The sequence below is a fragment of the Strigops habroptila genome, chromosome 10 (assembly GCF_004027225.2).
Source record: "Strigops habroptila isolate Jane chromosome 10, bStrHab1.2.pri, whole genome shotgun sequence".
NCBI classification, from domain to species: Eukaryota; Metazoa; Chordata; class Aves; order Psittaciformes; family Psittacidae; genus Strigops; species Strigops habroptila.
The window spans coordinates 35,425,261-35,447,652 of record NC_046359.1 but is presented as its reverse complement, the minus strand read 5'-3'; the positions used below and the strand labels follow the sequence as shown (position 1 = coordinate 35,447,652).

At 42.8% G+C, this 22,392-nt stretch overlaps 1 protein-coding gene across 3 annotated transcripts in view; it reads right to left on the bottom strand.

The window, feature by feature from the left end:
• Positions 1–9,433: 9,433 nt before the first annotated feature.
• The window catches only part of TMEM63A (transmembrane protein 63A), a 31,524-nt gene continuing 18,565 nt past the window's right edge, over positions 9,434–22,392 (bottom strand). For 2 of the 3 annotated variants that reach the window (XM_030499008.1, XM_030499007.1), the window contains exons 14-23: positions 21,459–21,612; positions 20,617–20,723; positions 18,840–18,926; positions 18,152–18,214; positions 17,082–17,244; positions 15,892–15,997; positions 14,239–14,406; positions 11,530–11,645; positions 11,128–11,190; positions 9,434–10,542 (exon numbers count right to left, since the gene is read on the bottom strand). In XM_030499008.1, the coding sequence (XP_030354868.1) occupies positions 10,372–10,542; positions 11,128–11,190; positions 11,530–11,645; positions 14,239–14,406; positions 15,892–15,997; positions 17,082–17,244; positions 18,152–18,214; positions 18,840–18,926; positions 20,617–20,723; positions 21,459–21,612 (1,198 nt within the window). In that variant the 3' untranslated portion in view covers positions 9,434–10,371. Of the gene's footprint in view, positions 10,543–11,127; positions 11,191–11,529; positions 11,646–13,283; positions 14,407–15,891; positions 15,998–17,081; positions 17,245–18,151; positions 18,215–18,839; positions 18,927–20,616; positions 20,724–21,458; positions 21,613–22,392 lie in introns of those variants that run through there. The other variant, XR_003993407.1, reaches the window with a different exon arrangement.

Genomic DNA, 22,392 nt, shown 5'->3' with positions numbered 1-22,392 from the left:
TTAAAAACTAAAACCTGTGTGCTGCTTTTAGTTAATAGCTGAGACTTTGCTTGGTGAGACAGCAGAGAAGCACCAGTTCAGACCCTCTGAACTGCATCTGTTACAAAGGTCAGATTGAAGGCAAACTGCTCAAAGAAAATTGAATTTGAAGGGCTGTTTGTTTTTGCCAGCACCAGTCCCTAGTGCGAGCAGTTGAGCTTCAAACACTCTTAAACTGTATCCAGATGACTGATTTCAGTATGGTTTTGTTCTGCACTCGCTGCTGACATCCTTCCCTACCCCTGCAAGCACACAGAAATATAATCTACCACTCAGGCTTGCATGGGTTAGTATCGTTTCACAATATTAATTGAAATGGAAGCTGTTAAGTAAGAGTCACTCCACCAGAGCCCTGCTCCATCCCACAGGGCTTTATGCTCAAGGATACCACGGGGCTTGTTTCACAGAGAGCAAGTCAACGCTCCTGCTGGCACGTTTGAATCTTGGTGCTAAAAGCCACCTGATACCCCATGACAGAAAACCATCTGGGCAGATGGGTGGCAGCCCAGGTCAGATTCTGAGCAGAGCTGGGACCTTCTGCCTCCTGTGGTTCTGCACCAGCAGAGGAAGGCACAGCAGCTCTCGGCTGCCTCAGCCCTTCAAGCTGTACTTGAGTTCTGCAGGACAGCTAACTGCTTCCACATTAGCAGTGAGCACTAATTCCACATTTACTTGTAAATGCTTTCATTAGTCAAAATCTGTGTTCTCATTTGCAAAATACTGTGTGGTACAGACAGGAATAAAATACATAATCATTCACTTCACCTAAACCAGACTCTTCTCAGAGAAAACCATCCCCACACTTGTTTTAGGTGCAGTATATTGAAAGATGTTGCTTACTCAGGAGGAATCAGCTCACCTCTGACAACAGCAGCTGTTCACAAGCACCACTCTGCTCCTTCTCGTACCAGTCTTGATCTCTGGCCACTTGCTTTTGCCTTACTTCTGTCCCTGGTGTGGCCTTATGTTTGAGAGCTGGAGCTCATCCTCTCTCATCTTCAGTGCACAGGCGGACATCTGCTGTGGTGCTGGGGAACACTGCCATACACCGACAGAGCCCAGCACGGCCGCAGGGGCTGCTCAGTTGCAGCACAGACCGAGTCGGGGAGGGCAGTTTGCTCCCTGATCTGTGCCAAACCAGTTGTCAGATGTGAGTAGAAGGCTTGAAGCATTTTCCCTCTCCCTTCTGGAGCAGGTCTGCTTGAAGAGGCCCAGCCTCGATGAAAGGAGGTCCATCAGGGCTCTGCTTTGTGATCTTACATTACAGCAGCTCATCCAGGCTCAGGCACCAGTGAGAGCTGGACAGAACACAACCACCTTTCTATTTTTAAATACACCTCACAGCACTCAGCAATCCAAGACGATAATGAACAGAGGCAGTAAAGGAGCACGTCCTCACCCCGTTCTGCACACCAGGTCAGCACCCTTCAGCCTACTACAAACATGAGCTGTCCACACTGTCAGTTCTACTGAGGAGAAAAGATAGGTACCGAGGCACGAAATCCAGCACAAAGATGGGTTTGATCAGCTGCTATCTGAAAGAGATGGGAAAAATCTGGACCTACAAGCTAAAAAGTTATAATGAGACACCTGTTCTATAGCAGAGGTTATTCTCATGTCACACTTCTCAAACCTTAAGCCCACAGCTAGCAGCAGCTGTTGTTCAGCACCTACTTATCTACACTTCAGATACAAAGATTGAGCGAAATGCTGTGACGATGTGAAAGAGCATAGAACTGGCCATGGGCCAACTGTGAAGTCTGCTGTCAATCCCCCTTCCCCTTGTTCAAAGTAATCACCTGTTTTTAGCAAAAGGCACCCAATCCCCCTGCCTGCAGTGCAAGCGTTAGTGCTAATGAAGTGTTTGCGGGCTAACCATGGCATCTGCATCTCCTCCTGCAGGGAGCAACTCCCCCATGAGCCCGAGGTTTGGACTGATAACCAGCCTGAGTGAATCCAGACTCCCTTCTGATACACTCCAGCACTGGCTAAGGGGCAACTGTTTGGAGCATGTCCAAACTGTTTGGTACAGCACTACCATGAGCAGAAGTCAGATAATCAGAAATGGTTTTACCCTTTCTGTTAGCAAATAACTGTGTATCAGATGATTGCAATAGTAAGCAGCAGTAAGAAGGGACTCTGCTCTGTTCTACTTGTTCTCACCAAAGTGAGCCAGTGAGTACCTGCCATTCGGACAGCAAGTCTCCTCTAACAAGGCCAGATGTGCTGCTGTTAGGCAGGCTGAGCTGTTTCTTGGGAAGAAGGCTCTTTGGAAGAGTAGCTACAGCCTTCAGAAGAACCCGAATCCGGTGGTGCTTTGTCTGATGCATTTTGGTGCTCAAAACATTGTGTTTTGCCCCAAAGCCATTTCTTGGTGAAGTTTCTATTTCCAGACCAAAGCGGCCCCAAAGTCTCTGCTCAAACAAACTGCTCTCCTAAAAGCTGCTCCAAAACATGCATTTATCCCACACCAAAACCAGAAGCAGCTGACCTAAGCCCTGCTTTGTAATTAGCCAGTTATAGTCATGAAGAGGCTGGATAAGAGGTTCAGAACCATGGAGATGCCACCGAAAATAAACAGAACTTACACTCTGCTCCCCTCCTTCCTCCTCCCCCGGTCCTTGCCAACTGAAGTGCTTGGGTAAGTATCTGCTTCTGGTATGGAAAAACACTAGTAAGGTCATCATCATCTCATGCAGCCCCAGCTAAACCAACTGCTGCTACAAACAAATTTGACTTCTGATTCTTAAACTACAAACCATAAAGTCTGAGAAATCCAAGCTGCTGCATGCAGCCCTCGGACATCCTGTACAACTAAACGGCAAGACTTCATGTACGTGAAACAAAAAAGTCAGGCATTACTCAGATGATGAATGAAAATATGACTAGAAATCACACTTTCCTATGAAAAAGGAAGTTAAACCATCATTCAGTGAAAAATAGAATCTGTTAAGTCTAGAGTTAGATCTAGATCTGTAAGGGCACCACTCGTCACCACTGAGTCAGCTGGAAGTGCTTGGGGGCAGGAGCTGATCGATGTTCTGTTTTACAGCAGGTGCAATACATAATACTCATTAAATGAAGATACATTTTTGTCTGAATGAGGAATGGAAGGAGCCTTCTGGATACAGTGGGAAGAGACAAGGAATAAATCCATATTGATTTCAGGGTAGCTTATTTTAACACACTGAGAAATGATGCCACTTGTTTTACTTGCTGTAATAGCACTTTAAGTAACATAACTCACACTAAAACCGTCTTGCTTAGGATTAGTTTTCTTTCATGAAAGAAATACCCTGTGCAGTGCCAGACAGCCCTGATGGTGTTATGGCAATGCTGCTAGAAGAATTAGCCCCATTACAATTGTCAGTTGTCTTCTGGAGAGCAGTATTTATAAACAGCTCTGTGCTGAGTGACAGCTCTTTCCCCTTGCTAGATGTAGTCCAAACGTCACTCTTCAAAATACCTTCCTGATTGGATTTGAAGACATTAAGGATGCTCAAGCTCTGCCTGTGTTTAATAACTGAATGTCTGCACTTTTGAGGATCGGCTGAATGATAAATGAGATTTCAGTGATGACTTTCCAGCTTCTTAAATGAAAGATAATCCCCCTTTGCAGCAATGGTTCAAACCACTGCAGATGATCAGTGCAGAGGGAGTACAGCACAGAGAACAGAAACAGAGAAAGACAAAACTCCTTTAAACCACCAACACAACAAAAGATACCAACACAACAAACTGAACTGTATGTGAAGACTGACTCGACGACTGCTTCAACAGCACAAAAGAGGTGCAAGGAGGGAAACCCATGGCTCCACCTTACCTGTGCTGCCTGTCCCAGCAGCTGCAAGGGGCCCAGCACCCTGTTTGCAAAGCCTGCTGCCCCTTGCTCCATCTGCTTTGGGCCCAAGGAGGACCTGACCCTGAGGGTGAAAAGAGAAACTGCACCCTCTGCTCCGAGGTTCCTCCCGGCCTCTGACTTGCTCCCCACTGGTATCCATGCTGCATCCAATGCAAAACCACCTTGTGCCTGTCCTGCTGATAGGGCTTCCTGGTAAATACCCCGTCCTTCCTTCTTAACACAGCCCACCGACTGTTGCTTCATTCCTAGTTATCCACTGCACAGAGTATGCGGATGAGTCCCACCCTGAGGAATTTGGCTAAGTGATGGATGTCACCGTCTTCCTCTGCAGAGGGGAATGTCTTAGCCCAGCCAACATTCTTCCCACTATGTCTTGCATCCCTTGCTCAGTGTGATTTCCTGAGCTTGGGCTGCAGCTCTGCTCCAGCTGAGCCCAAGCAGTCCCACTCACTTTGGGACTACAGCCATGCTCCTTCGTAGGATCTCATCTCCGCTCACAGCGCGCCTACTAACCTGCCAGCTTCCCCAGGAGGAGGGAAGTCTGAGAGCAGCTTTATTTCCCAGCAGTTCTTAAGCTCTTTTGCAACCAAGCCTGCATTGTTGGGGTGGGTTTGTATGTAAATACACTTTCATCTCTTGAGTTCTAGAAATTCTTGTACAGCCTCATGGGAACTAAGGATACCACAATTCTTCTAACTCCACTACTGTGTCTTTTCCGGAACTAAGGATACCACAATTCTTCTAACTCCACCACTGTGTCTTTTCCCTTTTGAAGGTAAATAACAGAAATAATCGCTTAAATGATTCCTGTTAAAGGTGCACAACTGATTTGTTTCTCAGTTTTGCTCTTTTCTTCCCAACAGATTCTTATTTCTGGTCTCAAAAGGGAATGAATTCTTCCCATTTTTGGAACAATTTTGAAGTTAGAGATGCCAAATATAAAAGAATAAGACAACCCTACTCCATTCTCTAAAGCTAGAACCCTGTCATAAAAGAATTCAATGCCTGCAACCAAATTATGGTACTTAGCAATTCTTCATATCACTTCCTTCTCCATTTTCCTCTGTGGAGATAGCTGCTGGTTGTACTTCTCTCTGCCTATAGATGGAAGGGAAAAAATACTGATAATACTACTTAGGGAAAAATGATATAGAATTCAAAATAAGTTTTGACATGGAACATCTTCAATTGAAAGAACCAACTTGATGCCTTCCATTTCAGGAGAGCAGGCTGTAATAAAGCTAATTGATCTGAAAAGCCACATATAAACCACCACTAAATGCATGAAAGATTCATGCAGAAGGGAGGCGAGCTGTATACAAAAATACATCTATCTTACATTCCCTCTGCTCTCAGTCTTCCTCCTGCACTGCAGCTCTTTTCATGTTAATAAACAGCTGAGAAGCACAGCAGAGAGATGCCTTTCCAAAACAGTCACCAACTTCCATCACAAACCTTCACCCTTTTGGGGCACTACCTGAAAACTGGAGGGCCACAACCACACAGCAGTAATGGTAAGAGATAGCAACAAAGTCTGGCTCCTGCTTTATTTAGGAGTACCTTATGATGTATCACACATTAGAGTTCTAGAACTCTATTTCAAACGTCACTTTTGGTACGTGTCTTCATGAACGATTAACCAGCACTTAACTAACCACTGATTCTAGGAACACTAATACTCTGGAAGTGTTTTAAAGCCCTAAAACAACACTATCATATCTGTATCATACCATACGTACCACATATCTCTCACATCTCAAGGGAAGGATAAAATGGGATGAAGCTCTGGACTAGCTGAAGACCACGAACTTTGTACCAGTAGACATTTCCAAACTAGAACTTTAGTGGGAAGGGAATTCCATCCAGAATTGAAGCTGGAGATTTATTTAGCTCATTAAGTTAGTGAAATTCTTACTTAACACACAGAATAGTACTTTCCACTGGCCATACTGGTCTTGAGGTGGGACTTTCAATCCATTCAGAAGCGAGGAGATCAGATGCATGTTACACTGAAACTCACCTAGGAAGGCAGGAAACAAACTGCTTCAGCAGGGAACAAATCCTCCTCCAGGAAAGCAACAACATTTGATTTCAACCAGGAGTCCAGAGTCCCCGAGTAACAGGGACTGCAGGCTCCCTGGTTGGAAGAGATCAGTAATGGAAGCACACTGAGTAGGGAGAAGCAGCTACCCCAGTCAATCCATGGGACCACATTTGTCATTTCATCAAAGGAACTGAAAGCTAATTATGGTACATGCAACAAACGCAGCTGATCTTGATACACATTCTCTCCAAGCAACAAATGCTTACAGACTGCTGACAAAGAACAAGCAAAGATAACCCAGGAGCTCTGTGTCTGACCACAAAACAGCTGGGAAGCTGCACTTGCTGCAGCCGAGATGCTACGGCCTAACCAACAGAACACATACACAGCAAGAGCCAGGAGTTTAACCCAAGAACCAAAAAATTACAGAGAAGAATGTTCTGTTATAATGACCCAGCCTCCAGTCTCTCCACTTTTGCGATTTCCTTTGTTTTGATCTATCAGACAGCTGTCCTCAGAAAGAGCGAGCAACTTCTGTACCTCTGAACCATCTGAAACAGGCACTCAGCTGTTACAGACAGGTGACATGCAGAATCATTTGAGATGCCTTGTCTAGATTAGACAGAGAAGGAATTTGCAGGACCACTTTAAGAAGTTAAGACACATCCTCTTTCAAAGTTACGACCCTGGCCATCATTTGGAATTAAAAGTGTGTATTTCCTTGTATTTTTGCCGTTCAGAGCAATAAAGCGTGTCTTGTCTTTGTAGTTGACGGACTTGGGTTTGTGTTGGTCACAGAAAAAGACTCTCCCTCCCCAAATCTTCCTGTGCCTCTCACCTCACTTTTGCCAAGAGCCAGGAGAACAACTCTGTGCTCTGCTGCTTCTAGCACAAGCCCTTTTGAAAAGCACAAAAGGCTTCCGAATGCTAATAAACGGACTATCTGTAGATCATACATGAGGAAACTTCTAGTTGTGCTGCTAAGATGTGTGAATAAGCAGAGCTGGGAATTATATTTCTATAAAGAGACAGAAAGAATGTGGTCAAATGCTGTGCTGAAGCATTTAAAAACCTCAGCCAGCAGAGGGATCTGCTTTTGGCTCAGGACATGGGAAAAGCCCAAAGGAAAACAAAGCATGAACGTGTGCACCTAATGCAAACGAGAAACTGCAATCATTTGGGTGTTGAGGATGTAACAGGGCTGGAGGTGAACCAGACTGGGCATGCATATAGAATAAGCTCTAACTGGCACAGAACTGGGTGTATCCAAACAAGCCAAGGGTATTTTGGGTCTCAGCACACAATATAGCACTTTCTTCACTACAGAAGAAAATCAGCTAGAGCGAAGTCTTTGCAGAGTGTACCAAATGGTACAGTATCAAATGAGCTCCGTTCTTCAGCTTTTCAGAGGCTGTGCCCTCAGTTGTGTCACACAGAACCCCATCACAGACCACAGAGTAGGGCTTACTCGTGCCTGTCGGCCTTGTCCAGATTCCCATTCCACAGGAGCAGTGCTGGTGGAGGCTGCTAGAACGCAAGGACTGAGCAAGGAGTGAGTTGGGGGAGAGTTGTTCCAACTGAGCAATGCAAGGCAAGCAGCAGGCACTGGATCTCAACAAATATGGCTTCTGGGAGCTACAATCAGTAACTCCAGCTGGGCCATTTGCTCAGGCTCCCTGCCAGAAGATTTATAAAAAGAACAGTAAAGAATGTGCAATAGCTTTAAATATGAATTTCAAATACAGCGCAGCCAATATCCACATTTGTTAAGGCTTCCATCCCTCAGCTTTTCTCTAAGGCTCAGCAAGGAATGCAAGGAGTTTCTCCTGCTGATCTAATTTTATCCTATCGGAGACATCCACCAGCACGAAGGAATGAACTAGAGCCAGTGCAGTTCCTAATTACTTCCATGTCTCAGAGAGACACAAAAGAGAGTAGGGCAGCAAGCACAACACAGCAAAGCTGATAAACCAGCCTCTAATTCGTGTGCTGCTATACAGGGAGGTCTTGTGATAATTTACTCATAGGTGACTCCAGCCTTTACTCAAACTAGTGCATGTCCCAGTATCACAGACATTTCTATTTGTATCTAGACATTCTATTCTAAAATGTCTATTTTCATAGACGTTTTAACTGCAACAAAGAACAGTGGCAAACAAGAATGGCTGCTACATGACAAGTGAAATATACAGGTAGTTTCTCCATCAGACACATGAACTGGTTCCTCAAATACCAGCAGTGACTATTTAGCAAGATGCAGCTTTCCATACTCTATATGTGAAGCACATCAGCATGACTGGAGGTGGGTTTATTCAAGTTGACAGGAGAGCTGGTCCTGTCTGTACTGAACCTGTGCTGGCCACAAGGAGCTTCACTGCCAATGTTCAGCAGCCTTCCAAGCACAAAAAAGGAAATCCAGAGACCAAAAGAGTTTTTGTCCTTGATATGACAGATAGAACCTCACAGTGAATATCAAAAGTCACTTGTTCAGAACAGCAAGTTATATACCACAGAGCACAAAAACCCCGCAGAGCCAGCGCTGTGAACAGGTCGAGTTTACAGGGAGCTGAATCATTTGATTCCTCAATTAGTACACACATAACGTCCACTGCTTCTGCAGACACCTGTGTGAGATGGGTACTGAGCTAGAAACACGTTAGAACACTCACAGGCTTCTGATCTAATCAATACAACAGGCTCTGTCTCCTCCTTCTGTCCTCACATCTGTATGAGAGACCCAGAGACAAGTGAAAAACATGAAGTCAGTTGGTTTCCTTTTTTCTTGGTTTGAGAACGAATCTTAAGTTGCAGTTTGTACCCAGGGTACACATCAGCTCTAGTCATACCATGATCAATAAACACTCCCAGCATTCAGTGTACAAAGCACCTCTAATGACACTACAATCACTGAAATCAAAACACTCCCCCCTTGCACATGCAGTCCCCTGACTACGCTGCCACACTGAAGTGATAGTATAAAGAAGTTGACACAAATCCATGGCCCCCCAACCAGACAAACAGCAGGAGGTATGTGTACCTTCCACTAACAGGATGGGCTTGTCATCAGGGTTATCAAAGCTCTGCAATGTCCTTCTTGCAGCAGGGCAGATCTGCTCCGCATTCATCCAGGGTGCTGGTCTCGGGAAGCTGGAGGCAGTCCTGCAAGACACTGAACATCTGCACACACTTACTTATGGCACAGGGTCTACTCCCACCTCAAGATGTTGCTGCTTTGCAGACATGCTAGAAAAGGTCAAGTTCAGGAACTAAGAGCTTAACAATGAGCAGGCGAACAGAGGGCTTGGGGGGCCAAAACCTTCTCCTACCCAAAGGTCACCAAGATTCATCCCCAAGAGAAATTTAGGAGGATTCAAATCTCATGGGACATACTTTCATTCTGAGGCTCACCACAGTGTCCTTATGAACAGTTCATGACACAGCACGCTGTGAGGCAGGTAGCAAAAGAACTGAGATAACATAAGACAGCCTGAAATTCCTCTGAACTCTGTTTTATTGCTTCATGATTATTAGTTGCATTTTGACACAATGTACTTTGGAATAAATCAGCACCTACTACATAATTTAAAATCTTAGTATCTTACAGCTCATATAGTTGGCACTATAGAGATATCCCAGAGGTTTGTCATTTTGACCCAAGATTAAAAGAAAGATAAAATTATTACATCCTTTATTGTTGGCAGGTGAACTTTCCTTGTGAAAGGCCCTTAAAAATAGTGAAGAGAAACTACCAACCTAAACACCCTCCAAAAATGTATAAAACCAGTATCAGATAAATCACTCCCTTCTCCACACCAGCCTTTTTGCTTTGGTACTTTTAGTACCCGAGTGCACAGTAACCTGCTCAGTGCACACTGAGTAACTCCCTCATCTCCTTTAAGGAAAAGAAGTAACATGTTCAAGTCTACACTGACGACTTTGGGTGATGAGAGACTCCCACGCACCATCCTCATACCCACGCAAACAGCATTTTCATCAACAGTGACATTGCCTGGGGATTTAATGCATCCCAAGAGGTTTATAAACACTTTTTTCTTTTAAAGCAGTAATTATTTTGAATAAATAAATTACAGCTGCATTTGCTTTGGTGACCAATTATCTATATGCAGCATAAGTTATCTCCATAAGGCAAGTGATGAGATAGCATAAGTGAAGTCCCTGAGGATCAGCATCCCTGTGTTCAACAGGTTTGTTTCCCAATGTGTGCAGACAGCCTGGAAAACAATCAGTCCCAAGGCATCTGCTTTTTAATCTCCAAGCACAGCTGCAGACCGCACAAGGAATTATTTCTGTACCTCTTCAGTAGGCAGGAGGATGCAAATGAAACAAAACACTTAGTAGACGATGGTGAGGAATTAGTTCTCCTAAACCTGGACCAAGTGCTCCACCTTGTGTTAGTCCTTGGCATTCAAACCGAGCTTCTCGACGCCTGCTCAGTAAGTGCAGGTCCAGCAGAATAGCTTAAGATTCCTTCTGCCTGTGAAGAAGTGTTGTCCATGGTGCCATACGACTGCTGCTGCTTATGGGCGAGGATCGTCCTTTCTGTAGGATGAGGATGCAACACTTGGGGCACGTACATCTGAAATCACAAGTGTTAAGGATTTTACTAGTCTCTCAAAGTGTAATAGTGGGATAATTCACCCAGGATAATTTTTCCCCTTGCAACTCTTCCTTTCATCCATTTCCCATTCTTTCCCTTAACACACAAGGCCTTTTGCACCCTAACAGAGGCTTCCTGGTGGAACTCTCACCTGTACTTGTAGACTGTGGCACAAAGGCCTCTATTTCTACCTGAGTCTTACATCTTTTTTTAGTGACTTGGCAGGTAAGACATGCTACACATGACAACTTCCAAAGCCACAAAGCTGTGGCAGCTGACTGCTTTTGGCAGATGTGAGGATGTTTGGTGTAAGGCCCAGAACACAGCATACAGAGCTGCTAGAAGTAGCATGTCTGAGCTACTCCTAAAACATCATCTGAGGGTACTTCTGGAACACCACCTGGGAACAGTCAAGGAGCACAGCTGCAGAACTCTCTGGTCCCACAAGGAAAGTCCCACAGTCCATTCACATTAATACATCCTACACAAGCTCTCTGGTTAACAGGGTGAGAAATAGTTTTTCTAGGACACATAAGAAAGTATTAGCAACTCTTGACTTCTTACAGAAGATGTGGTGATGGTTGGTACATCTGTGTCGTTTCCTCTTTCACCTTGCGTGTCTTCTACCTGTAACCAGTAAGAGGTGGGGAAAGGAAGAGAGACATCAAATTAGTAAGTCAAAGCAATACACAGAGATGGTAAGAGCCCAAAAACCTGCACAGACAGATCTCTCTTCCAACCTTCTTGTATACTTCTTCCATACTGCTCTTTCCTCCCAAATTCAGTTCCTGCTAACACTGTGCCAAGCAGCCTACTTTTACTATCAGCCCTCTTTAGCCATCTTACTGGAACGAACCTTTGTGAAGGCATTGCTAGTGGGAAGCCACAAACCACCCAGCAGGAATAGCTGGTGCTACATCAAGCACATAGGTAGGTGTTGAGAGTTGTCAGGTATCTATCACTTACCTTGTAATTCAGTGGGCTCAGGTACTTGAAACAGCCAAAACAAGTATAAGCCAAGCAAATAGCAATTGTGATGTTGACAACTAGGAAGGTAAACATGGTTGTAGGTGCTTTAAAACCTAGAAAAATATCCAGAGAATATAAAAATACATATCAAAAAAACCTCCAAACCAAACCCAATGAACAAAACTTTAGCCTCCCTGTTTTCAGAGGCCAAGAAAGGTGGCTGCAATACTTGAATGATAAAGACGACTCAGCAGTTGTTCTCCTCCTTCAGTCTATTCATCCATGAAATGTCATACATACAGTCCATTTGTTAATTACTATGATGGCACCAAACTGGATGGCTTGCAAACAACCCAAAGGATAGAAAATGTTTACCTTGATAGATGACCCCCTCATCTCTCAATGGGGGGTGGGGGGAGAAGAAGGGAGAGAAAAAGTAAGGTGAAATTGTATTTAGAAAATGTAAATAAGGGGAGATTCGGATTAGATATGGGGAAGAAGTTCTTCCCTGTGAGGGTGCTGAGGCGCTGGCACAGGGTGCCCAGAGAAGCTGTGGCTGCCCCATCCCTGGCAGTGTTCAAGGCCAGGTTGGACACAGGGGCTTGGAGCAACCTGCTCTAGTGGAAGGTGTCCCTGCCCGTGGCAGGGGGCTGGAACTGGATGAGCTTTAAGGTCCCTTCAACCCAAACCAGTCTGGGATTCTATGAAATCACTACAATTCAGAATGAAATATGGAATGTAAACACGAGGTAACCAGCCTGTAGAACTGCAGAATACAGGTGGTGATTACAAGCTGGAAAGCAGTCAATAGTGTGATGCTATCATAAAATATGGGCAGGAAATGGAGGGAAAGGGGAGGAAACAAGTCTTTAGTACCTATACAAAATAACATAGTGCTACTAAGCCTTCAACTTGAGCAGCCTTGTCTGCGTAGGACACCATGATAAAATAGGGATGTATTGGGAAGAATCCAAGAAAAAGGAACGAGAGAAGAAACTGAGTAAACATGGACTAAGCTGAAAGTGAAGTTTTTCTTTGAGGGGTGGGGATTGTGTGTGTGTGTGGTAGATAAAACATTAATGAATGAAAACCAGAGTATTATCACTGTACTCTACGACCAGACTGAAATGTCCGTACCAGGCAAACCATACAAATCAATGACTAAGCAATCAAGCTTTACACACCAGAACTGATTCATTTTGCAGATTAGGAAGCAGAGCACTCTTTCCATTCCTTCCTTCTCTTTGGCACAAACAGCAGCAACGAAATCAATGGCTATGAAATCAAAATCTCAGGTTCCTACCTCTCAGACTCATAGCACTTGGCTAGACTGTCCTGTGCACTGATATATCATGGAGCAACATGCTGAAAACAGGATCCTCTGTACTGACCAGGCTGGTAATCCAGCCTGTATTTTCCATTACTAAGGTCCATCACAGATGAAAGTTTTACCACAGATGCAGAACAAAAAAGCCCAGTATAATAAAGATTTTTTTTACTATATCAGGATTTCCTTCATAACAATTAAAAAGAGGCACATCAACTGCAGTGTGTTTGGACTTGATTTTTCTAAAGCATGCTCTAGCAATTTTTGCTGTTATTTTAAAGGACATAGATTTGTTGGTCTTCCTGGTTACAAAGACAGCTCTCAAAACAAGGGAAAAAACCAAGCTCTCAAACATACAAGTAATGCAGGGACATCTGCTTAAACCCAAGGACAGCCTGAAGCAATAGTTCCAAGTGCCTCTTACCTCCACAGGGAGCTATATCTAAAGTTAGACAAGAGCCTGCCAACATTATCAGTTTTACTACTGATATGCTAGCAAAACACAATGCATAGTCAACCAGTTGTCATCAGTGCTGAGAAAGCAAAGAGGAAAATCCAGTTAGATAGCAAGGGCCTCCTTCCCAAGAAGGGAAGCTCAACTCCTTCCAGCATCACTGGCATCCCTGTTCCATGCTAAATGCTTCCTCCTGTTTCCTGGATAAAAAGCCATAAGCTATCGCCTACCTTTTGTGATGTCAAAGCTGTTAGTGCACCACAGCCAATATCATCAATGCCAAGTATTTGCAAAATACAGAACGTCCCTATTTTTACAATAAATTACACACAAGACACAGTTTCTAAGTTACAATACGGGGAGGAGAGTCACCATCTCACTGCAGTCTGCCATGTGAAGGTTGATGGCTGATGCAGGACACAGCTCTTACAAGCATTACACGACATTTTAACATTTGAAGGCTTTTTCTCAATGCCAGCTGTACCACAGGGGCAGCAGCCAATTCACCCAGGCAGCTTAAACTTAGGCACAGACTACACCAATGCAGGTAGTGAAAACAGAGACCATCTTACTACAAACAGCTAATTCCGAATTGATTTTGGGTTGGGTTTTTTTACTGTCTGTCACTTCACAGCCCAACTGGCCAAATCAGACTCAACAGATTTAGGGAACACATGATCTCTGGTAAAAGGAAGAAATATGAAGCTCCATGCTAACAGTTTGAAGGGAACATAATCAGCAGTCTCCATCAGACTTGTGTAAGATGCAAGTGTTGTGTAATTCTGTGCCACGGGTAACCACTATGACTTCCAACTTATGGAAACAAGAAGAAAAGCCCGCAAAGCCTCTGAAACTTCACACAGAATTCGGGTAAGCTGGCAAGAAAGCCGGGAGCAGCTTCTGCATGGGAGCAGGAAATACTTACCTAGCCGCAAAAAGGAGAAAAAATAGAGCCAGAAAAGGCAGAGAATTGGAGCAGCAAGAGCCTGATTCACTGCTGCGAAGTGCATCTTCTTCTCCAGCTTGGCAGGGAGATATGCGTAGTAAAGGTTGTAACGGTCCACCATGTGCTTCAGGAGTATGTATATTAAACCTGGAAGGAAAAAAGGGAGCGTGAAAGAGAGGCTGTTAAAGAAGACTTGATAAAAAGCAGCAATTCTGTGAGGAGATCTACACTACCCAAGTGACTGAAATCTAGATACCAATGGTGGATACAGCCGAGTGGGGTACAGCTGCATGACAGCAGCCTGCTCCTGAGCTTGTTGCATCCCCAGCCCAAAACCCTCAGGGTCTCCCCATCCCTCCTCCTCTCCACATACTTCTCTGTGGCTCTGCTTGTGCTCCAAGAGAGAACCCAGAGCTTCTTCTTAATCCTGGCACATGAGGCCAAGCCAGCAGGGAAGACTTGGTAACTCCTCCACCACCACATTGGTAAGCAAGAAAGGTCTAACAGTGGCTTCATGTCTCCCCTTAGCTTTCAACAGATTCATGACTGGATTTCAAGGCAGCTATTTCTTATCCCAAAAGAAAGCCAGTTACTGCTGTGACAGCTATGAACTGCAACAGCTCTGGTGTGCAGCAGCACATTCAGATATTTACAACCTCACTTTGGGATTAGAAAAGGAAAATACCAACTATCTAAAATGATTCAGTACTACTTATGCCTGATAAAGAGATTTCCAGAGTGGAAATATCTGTAGCTGCTGAAATGATTCTTTATACATAATTCTTATGACAGTCCAGAATCTCTGTGAATGAAAGACGCAATAAAATAAGATGTAGATCATGTCAGTCACTAAAGATGGACAACTGCCCTCTAGACAGATTGCTAAATTTCTTGCACATCCATACAGCATGGTACAAGAAGAAGAAAGTAGTCAAGGCCAGATATATAGACAGCTTAAGGCAGAAATGTTTTGTTCATGGGAGAGAGATAAGCCAAGTGAAATAGGAAAGCATCCTAGAAGAAGGAGGTCTGTGACTCAGAGATGTGGAGACCTTCTCAGGGCCCTGCAGGACTGCAAGCTCCATCTACACTACAGGGCAGCTGTATTCCAACCACATGCCCTGAACTCCTAGTGACCTGGTTCATTTTACATGCACCAGTCCAACTTTAGGACAAAACTCATTTCAAATGTGCCTAAAGGATCTGGGGATCAGAATGTCTCACGTCAAGTTTGGCTGCTTAAGGTGGACTTCCAGGCTGGGTATCCTCTTGCAGCTTGCTTCTCCCAGCCCTCAAGAACCCAGAGATAAAGATAATCCCCTCATCCCCAAACCTACCTAAATTCCTGTGTTTAACTATTAAAAACCACCACCAGAGCTATATACACTCAAACCCGAGAAAGAAAATAAGCATCTGGTAGACTTTAAATATACTTTCAACTTCTAAAGGCACTACAAGAGCTAAGTCACCATCTTCTGCCCTGTTTTTTCCACAAGAAGGAAGGAAACTTGGATCCAAGTCCTAAGATTATAAGCATTTTAACCAGAATAAGCATGTAGAACTAGGCCTTCCAGACTTCCCACATGTTCCCATCTTGCCCACAAAGTGCCCACAGCTCATTGGAAAACTTACCAAATGGGACAATGATGGGACACGTAATGCTATAGGCCATGATGACAGTGAACACACACAACATCCAGGCATACATTGCTCCAAATTCATATTCAAATGCTTGTTGCTAGGAACAAAAACAAAACACTCAAAACTCTCACGTCATCTATCAATGTGCTGGGAGTTCAGAACAGATTCACTAACACAACAATTCACCTTCTCTTACTCTCTCCCCATGAGAGATCAGTGATTTCCCCAAGAGGCATAAATGATGTAATTACAGCAATGAAGCATTCTGCATTTTAAGCATCTGTACTTCCAAAAAATATGCTGCTTCTTTCATAGCCTTAAAGTAATTCCTCAGGGAATCTGTTTTCATCTACCAGAAGCAACTACGCCAAAGCCCAAGGCAGAAAATAACCATGCCAAACTCAGAACCTCCATCTTGCGGCAGACGCTATTGAATCTGTACTTGGCTTTCCCAGTAAAGCCCAAGGTATCACAGCTTTGATGTGGTCAGTATTCCCACTTTTCCCTCTTGTGATGAGGAAATCAATATAAATAATTTCAACCAGAGCAAAGGGTAATATGAAACACTTAGTAGAAGTGAATATCTAAAAGAATCTTTTAAAAATGGAACCCACCCACCCATAAGAAAAAGAACATGGGCAGCTGTATAGAGGCTTAAGTTCCCATTTAACACCTCTAATTTCGATTTGCAAGACAAGACATCATCTGCAAGTGAAAGTCCACCTCTTAAAATGGGATCTAGAAAGTAAGTATGCATTTTGCTAGGTATATGTTCAGATTAATGCCAGTTGTACATGACTGCAGCCTGACAGAAGGAACTAACTATAGGCAGATTGGAATTTCAAACCCCCTGAAGTTTAGACTCTAAGATAATAATCATAATTAGCCTATAAAATCCAAATCATAAACCTCTGACTTGGAGCTATGAAGAGAATACTACCTGAAGTTCAGAGTTTGGGATTTGATTATTGACCATCTCTGACTTGAATAAATACCTGCTCATTATCTGTGCTGCAAATGAAGGGAATATGAACTCGTCATGGACGAGTGAAACAAATGCCAAAAAAACAACCCCAAAATGACAGGAGATGGTAGTTGATGGTATGAAGGATGGGGGCTCCCACTGTTTCTGATAAGGATCAGTCATTTAACTGCTTCTTACTAAGGAGGTGCTCCAATACCTGTTTAATGTTTTTCCTTTCTGCTGTGGACTTGGCCATGATCATACGTATGGTGTAAAGGATGAGGCCAGGCAGGCGCAGCAGCTCCATCCCATTGCCAACAAAAGCAGAGGCAATCACATAGTTCACAAAGAAGGCTCCCTGGTCAGGCAGAAAGACACATCTGCAAGGAAAGACATCAGACACTGACTGGGAAGCAGACAAGCAAATATAGCATATATACAATGGAGCCCTACTGCCTTTGGAAATCTCTTATGGCAAGAAATGGCTAGAAGACTTCTGATAATTTCGTTGAAAAAGGGTACTACATGGCTATGAATGCAGTAAGGGGAATACACTGTACAAGCCCGGCTGAGCCGCAGTTTGGATGAGGAATAAACTGTTTATGAAAAGACACAGCAGTCTGATGGGTGGCCTGATAGCAGACAAGAGCATCATTTGATGTCTGCAACCTGAGACAAGATGAGATAAGACTGCAATAGAATAATTGCCTCCTAGCTGAGTAACTCCTAATTGTCTTCTTGTTACCGATTTTGAAACAACATTTGGAAACCTATATCCTAATAACTGCATTCTGTTCTTTCCCTCCAGCCATAGTCACAAAAGCTTATAATAACCAATAACTGCAACTTAGCAAGGCTGATGTGAAAACGTTCATGTTACTTAAGAACAAGAGTCAATGGATTTCAGAACGAGAACTGCTGCAGCAATTTGGTCTCACTGTAATCCTTAGAAAGATCCCCTTGTCCAGGATACACACCAATCTCAGTACATTTTCTGGTCCCCTCTCACCTACCTCATATCATCCTGTCCTTTCTTCTACAAAATTTGTGAGGTTTTGGGAAAATAACTGTCTCTTTATTGAATGACTGCATACATTAGCTAGCAGGAAAAACATACGGATTTCTTCAGAGCAAAATCACTTGTATCCTCCCTGCCTTATTCAGAAGCTCAACACCACCCCACAGGGCACCAATCCCAAGCAAATTTTAATAAACACTAACCAAGGTTAGCCAACAGCAAAAAAAGAGTCCTAAGTACTCCTTTAGCAAAGAGTTGCTACTACTTACTCCAGTCTTACTGCAGAATCAGATGATTCTCTGTCAAACAGCCAACGGAAAAAGAAATCCAGGCTGAAAGAAAGAGGGTTAATGTAGTTCAGTCTCCAACAGCTTACTACTGTGTAAAACTGCTTCTCTTTTTAAGTACTTCAAATCAGGAGAGTGGATAGAGAATTCAATCAAATAATTTGAACACTACTTTAGCTTTATCACAGTAACTAATAGTCATAAATAGGAAGAAAGATAAAGAATCAAACAAATGTCTACTTCACACTAAAGTTTTAATGCTTCATTTTTAGCAGTTATTATATAGAGAGATCAAATACATGTTACCTGGTCAGCCAAGGAAACAGTCAAATACTGTAAAGGTAGAAAGAAAAGGACAGCTACAACTGAAGTATAAGAGATAGTCAGGAAACTGGGCTCTCACTATGATGGGGAGTATGGGCAACTTTCAATTAGTCATCGATATTACAAGGTCTTAGATTTCTCTGTTAAAAGAAAAGTCAGCCTTTGGAAACTACAAGGGCTAGGAGGTCCTCACACAAAAGGTGAACATTGAAATCTACTGTGTAATGACAATATAACCATATACGCTGGAGGGAGTGGGGTTCATCAACTGTACCTCAACTAGCAACTAGAAAACAGAAGTAACAAAAATACTGAAACATTACTACAGTGAACTATGATTCTTTACCTGGTCAGACCAAGGGAGGGCAGAATCAGTACCATGAAGATCAAAAATATGTAGACTTTATGCATCATTATTCTGTTCTCTGCAGATCTACCAACATAAAAAGTCATCCAGTAAGAAACTCATATGAAAGACTTCCACACGTGAAGGATCTTGCCCAGAGAATGTCAGTACTCATCAGACTTCCAGCTCCCCCAAACATATCACATTGCTACAAGATACTCCCAAAACAAGTATCTTTTGGATATTCACTAATTTGGACCAAACAGGTTTCTCAGTATCTTCTTAAGCAAAGAAGCTATTTCTGAACATTAATCCAGACCCTGGAGTAGCATCACTACAAGTCTGCACCACAAGCAGGAGGACTTGTGACAATCTCACCTCGTCTCTCATGCTATGACACATCTCACAAGAGCTTGTAAACAAACAGCTCTTCAAGTGTTATGCCAAGAGGGCTCAGGCAGTTTGAAAAGGGCATCAGTGCCAAGAAACTTGACACTTAGACAAGCTACTTGACTGTCCTTACCAAGGGTCAAATCTTTGGGAACAACACGACACTACTAATGCTATACCCCTACTACAGTAGCAGGAACATCTACCTAATGACACTCTGGAGCCAGAAAGGTGCAGTGACTGCTATAAACAATTCAGACTGTTAGAGGTGGTATCTCATAGGGCATTAAAACCACAGGGGTTTTATTATGGACTCGATGATCCTTGTGGGTCCCTTCCAACTTGAGATATTTATTCTATGATTATAGGATCATGTAGCTGTTGGGCATGTGGGACTTATCAGTGTAACTATACTGAAGCTTGAAATCAGATCTGTGATCACTAGTGACTTCAGAAAACTATTTCAACTGACTGAGAAGGGCTCAAAGTTCATGTGCCTACTGCAAATACAGAAAAAATAAAAAGATTATGAAAAGCATGCAACTCTGATGAATAAACAGTACAATCTGGATGTGATGGCTTACAACGGAACGATACAAAAAATTCAGAAGTCAAAAAAATTTGACCTTAGAACATAAAAAAACCCCAAACAAAATATGTCTGCAGGCATTATGGAAGAAGATTGAGTGAAGGTGGGTTTTGATGTGCTATATCAAGCTTTTATCTGACTGTAGGTAACTGGGGGATGAAATCTGGCATGCCAAACCAAGCTGGGCTGAGTTCAGGTTAGCAGCATGTCACTGTGCTGGACATCTCTGCAGTCATACCTGAAAATTTGCTGGGCCTTGGTCCCATAGATCTTCTCTTATCATCACTAATGATATCCAACAGCATCCAAGTTATGTATCAAGAGTCATACCTAGACCTTTTTTTTCCACTCAAAACAACAAACAGATGGATGCCCTTTTTATAAGTAGGGTATGAGCAGTTGGGGCACTTTCCGTTGAGGTGGGATTCTGGGATTCTGTATGTTCTCAGCCTGGAGGGGATCTAAACCCACATCTACCTTCCCAGAGAGTGAGCTGGTTATGGAATCAAGAGACACTTCCCATGCTCCTGTTGAAGCTACACTCCCTGAGCCTGCCTATACGTTTTTTATTGATTAAACACAAAGAGGGGGGAGCATAAGGTTAAGTAACACTTGCTGTGTTGATGACACATTACTTAAACTCCACAGTATTGGTTATAACATTAGAAACAGACAAGAACATGACATTCCTTGCTACAAGAGGGTCTATGGATTTGAAGCTCCATGAAGATAAGCACTTTCTCCAGTTATTTTAGTAATTCAGCTGATAAGGCCAAACCAAAGGAAAACCTTGCTTACTTTGTCCAGTGGCACTCCAGCAAAGTTGAGTAATAGACAACCGTTGGCAGCAAAGCTGAGAAGGACCAGAGCAAGAGCGTTGGGAAAAACTGACTGACGATGGGATTCTAGCAGGGCAAAAAAAGGTAGGAATAAGCATTACAAACATTTTAATGCAGTTGTGGTAGAACAGAGGCTGAAATATTTTGCTTTTTGTAAATAAAAGCAGGTTGGACTGTGGAAATTATACTCAGATACAGTCTTAAAATGAGTGAGCGCTCTGCACTGGTGTGCAAGACAAAAAAGAGTGGGATTGGGAATTAAATTCCATGAGAGTGAAGTGTCACAGGCAGCTTCTATGTACTTTACCTTAGCTTGGGAAGCATTTAAAATGTAACAGTTTGCAAGAGACTTTAGCTGCACTCAAACGAGGATGGATATATATATATAAGCCATCCTGTTTGAATCAGTAAGCAAAATCAAAATCACAGTATTATACTTCAGAGTTTAAAATCTGACTTCCCCCTTCTCATCATAAAAATCAAAACATGAGCTGGACTTGAAATTCCATTTTTAGCAAAGGTTTTTGTTTGCAGAATTTAGAATTATGTAAATCTGGAATACAGATTTTTACAAGAAATAAGACATAATAAAATCTCAGATTAAATTACTTCAGGCTACTACCGAGGCACAAAAGACTTGATTCTGATGCTGCTTTTTAATCAGCAGTTACATAAAGCAATTCTGATAATTTCAACTGAATTAGTTCATAGCCATTGTTTCATTGTCTTACTATTCACCTATCAGTTTATCAACATTTTGGTCTGATACACAGCTGTATCCAAACATATGGTGATACTCACATTGAGGTAGTGAATAGGTTTAGTGACATTGAACTTGTCCATGGTTGAGATGATGATGGAAGGAGTAGTAAGAAAAAACAGCACAATAAAAAGCAGCAAATTAATGCAAGCCCATCTGAACCACCATTTCAGTCCACGCACCGAAAGATTCTTCCTGAAGAGAAAAAGACATAAACCCAAGCAGAACAAGCAGTGAGCATTTGTTGAAAACATATATATATATATATATATTCACACACTGTCAAGTAACAGGTGGAACTGCTTTTTCTAACTTGAGCTGTCGTAGTCTCAAAGTTAGATAATAAAGCACACAAGTTCCAGATGCTATTAGAAATAAAGAAAACCGTGCAAGCTTTCTCAATAATGATATGGAAGTACTAAACAAAGTTAGGACAAGAAAAGACAGAGACAGAAGAAGATACAGAGAATTTCTGCAAGGAGAATAGCCAGCAGAGGCAGAATCTACCAAGAAATTGTGATTGGAAAAAAAAAACTGAAAACCCCCTGCATCCCTTCCTGCCATACTAAAACAGTATTAAACACCATAAACAGCATTAAACCACCATATTAAACAGGTAAAGTTCTGAAATGTTATCTGAAATGGTTCCCAAAGAACTAGAATAATTTGAACTCCAAGGCCAACTACTTAGAACAGATGAAAGAGAGACAGAGGTTCCGTAACATCCCCAATTACAACTCTTTTTGTGAGCCTAAGTAACTAACTTGGCAATTCCCTGTGCCTCCTCTTCTTCAAAACATTGAAACACTAAGGCACAGACATTAGTAAGTTGGTATTTTTTTTGGTTTTAGTCAACAGGAATTGCAGGTACCAGAACTTTGGGGTGGCAAAACTAGTCAGCCTCTGAGAGGCCTCCCCAAGGTCAGTGAAGCACATCAGTAATGGAAATAAAGATGCAGATCAGTCACATCCAAA